The sequence below is a fragment of the Loa loa genome (genome assembly GCF_000183805.2).
Source record: "Loa loa unplaced genomic scaffold supercont3.429, whole genome shotgun sequence".
NCBI classification, from domain to species: domain Eukaryota; kingdom Metazoa; phylum Nematoda; class Chromadorea; order Rhabditida; family Onchocercidae; genus Loa; species Loa loa.
The window spans coordinates 35,460-37,413 of NW_018108609.1; the positions used below are offsets into that span (position 1 = coordinate 35,460).

A 1,954-nucleotide genomic window follows, 5' to 3' on the forward strand; every position below is an offset into this window, starting at 1 on the left:
TAATAATAATAATAATAATAATAATAATAATAATAAATAATAATAAATAATAATAATAATAATAATAATAATAATAATAATAATAATAATAATAATAATAATAATAATAATAATAATAATAATAATAATAATAACAATAATAATAATAATAATAAATTTATTATATATCAAAAACTATGTTCATTAAAGATAGGTCATGAATGATTCATATGCTAGTAAACTAATAAAATAAGAAAAAAAAATTGAAATTTCGTGAAATTTCCAGAAAATATCAATAATTGAACAAATATGAAATGAACCTGAGACATCATCAGTTTCTTCATCCAGAAGAGACATATCTGGGCTATTATCCACCAAAAATAACTCTTCTCCTTCAGCCATTAATAAAATTCACTCTGCAATATCTTTTCTTTTCTTTTCTTTTCTTTTTTTTTTGAATGGCATAGTTCGATGATTATAAATCGATTCTAAACGGATAACATTTTTGAAGGATCACTTGTCAGATATCAATTTTGTATTATATACTTTTTATTATTCATTCATTTACAAATTTTCATTCATTTCCATACCCATCTAATTAACGTTTAATTTATATAATTACATCAAAGTATTTCATTAAGGAATTCTTTCCGGAAAAATAACCGAAATACCTATCGAATAAAACAATGAAATAAATCAAGAAAATATGATTAATTTTTTAATTATTACAAGAATAGAAGTTGAAAAAAAAAAGAAAAAATAATATATATTGTAAACATGATATCATTACATTTAATTGATATCTCAAAATTTCCGGAATTATTTAAATATTATTCCGGAATCATTTACATTCATTATTTGATTACTCATTGTTATTTTTGACATTATTTCCATCTTTTTCAGCCTACTCTCTAAATTCTAAACACAATGATAAATAGATTTCATATCATGTTTAAATATACTATAGTTAGAACTTAACTTAAATTGAATTTAAAATGAATTAATTCAAATTAAATTAATTAGTAATCATAATAAATAGTAGCAACGGTAACAGTAGTAAGTAGTAAGTGGTAGTAGTAGTAGTAGTAGTAGTAGCATTGGATGTGTAATATGAACAAGGGGGGAGGGGAGGGGGGGGAGTAATAGCAGTAGATGAGATGTGTTGTTGTGCTGTGTGGTTCCATCCATCCATCTATATGGTAGTAATGTGAGGTGCCTCTCTGTTCCCCTATCACTACCATCATTCTATCTATCCTACCGGTTCTCTCTACCAACCTCAGCTACCATCATAAGACCACCTCCTCTTCCTCTCATCTATCATAAGGGTACCAATCGATTAGTATGTCTATATGTGTGTGTGTGTGTGTGTGTGTCTGTGTGTATATGAATGAGTACACATTTCCTTGCCCATTCGGTAGTCCATGGTGTACATTATCATAGCAGTGCACTACCTTTGACATCAATGTTTGTATGTCTGTTCGCCTCTCTATGTGTATATATATATGTGTGTATTTATGTATGTATATATGTGTATGTATGTGTGTGTGTGTGTATGTATTGATAACTTCAAGATGTTGTTTATTATGATATTTGTCTGTACACATTTTATATCGTTGTGTCCAACAACGGTGCACCACATATACACACACACACACACACACCACACTGGGACACCATACGACAATATTATTAAAAATATGAACAGACAATACTTGTAATAGTGAGGCTATACGATTCATAGGCCAATAATGGAATAGAAAATGGATGAAAAATATTATTTGTCATCAATAAAAAAATGTCCTCAACAATAATAGATTACTATTTTTGGCCAAAAAAAAAAAACTTTTTTTTTCTAGTCTAAGATTCTCGACCAAATAATAAGCCATTATTTATATGCATAAGGCAAAAAAAAAAATAATTCAATCAAAATTATTTAATTTATTCTTTCAAAAAAAAAAAAATACAAAAACAAAGT

General features: G+C 26.7%; 2 protein-coding genes across 2 annotated transcripts in view; both read right to left on the reverse strand.

The window, feature by feature from the left end:
* Positions 1 to 401, reverse strand: part of LOAG_11582 (hypothetical protein) — a 5,031-nt gene extending 4,630 nt beyond the window's left edge. Inside the window, exon 1 of the mRNA XM_020448378.1 lies at positions 300 to 401. Within this exon, the coding sequence (XP_020301473.1) occupies positions 300 to 381 (82 nt within the window). The 5' untranslated portion in view covers positions 382 to 401. The remainder of the gene's footprint in view (positions 1 to 299) is intronic.
* An 853-nt stretch (positions 402 to 1,254) lies between these two features.
* LOAG_15090 (hypothetical protein) lies at positions 1,255 to 1,634 on the reverse strand (the record flags this gene model as incomplete). The annotated part of the gene is made up of 1 exon (XM_003150583.1): positions 1,255 to 1,634. A coding segment is annotated over one exon (345 nt), but the record flags the coding sequence as incomplete, so codon positions are not given.
* Between the last annotated feature and the right edge of the window lie 320 nt (positions 1,635 to 1,954).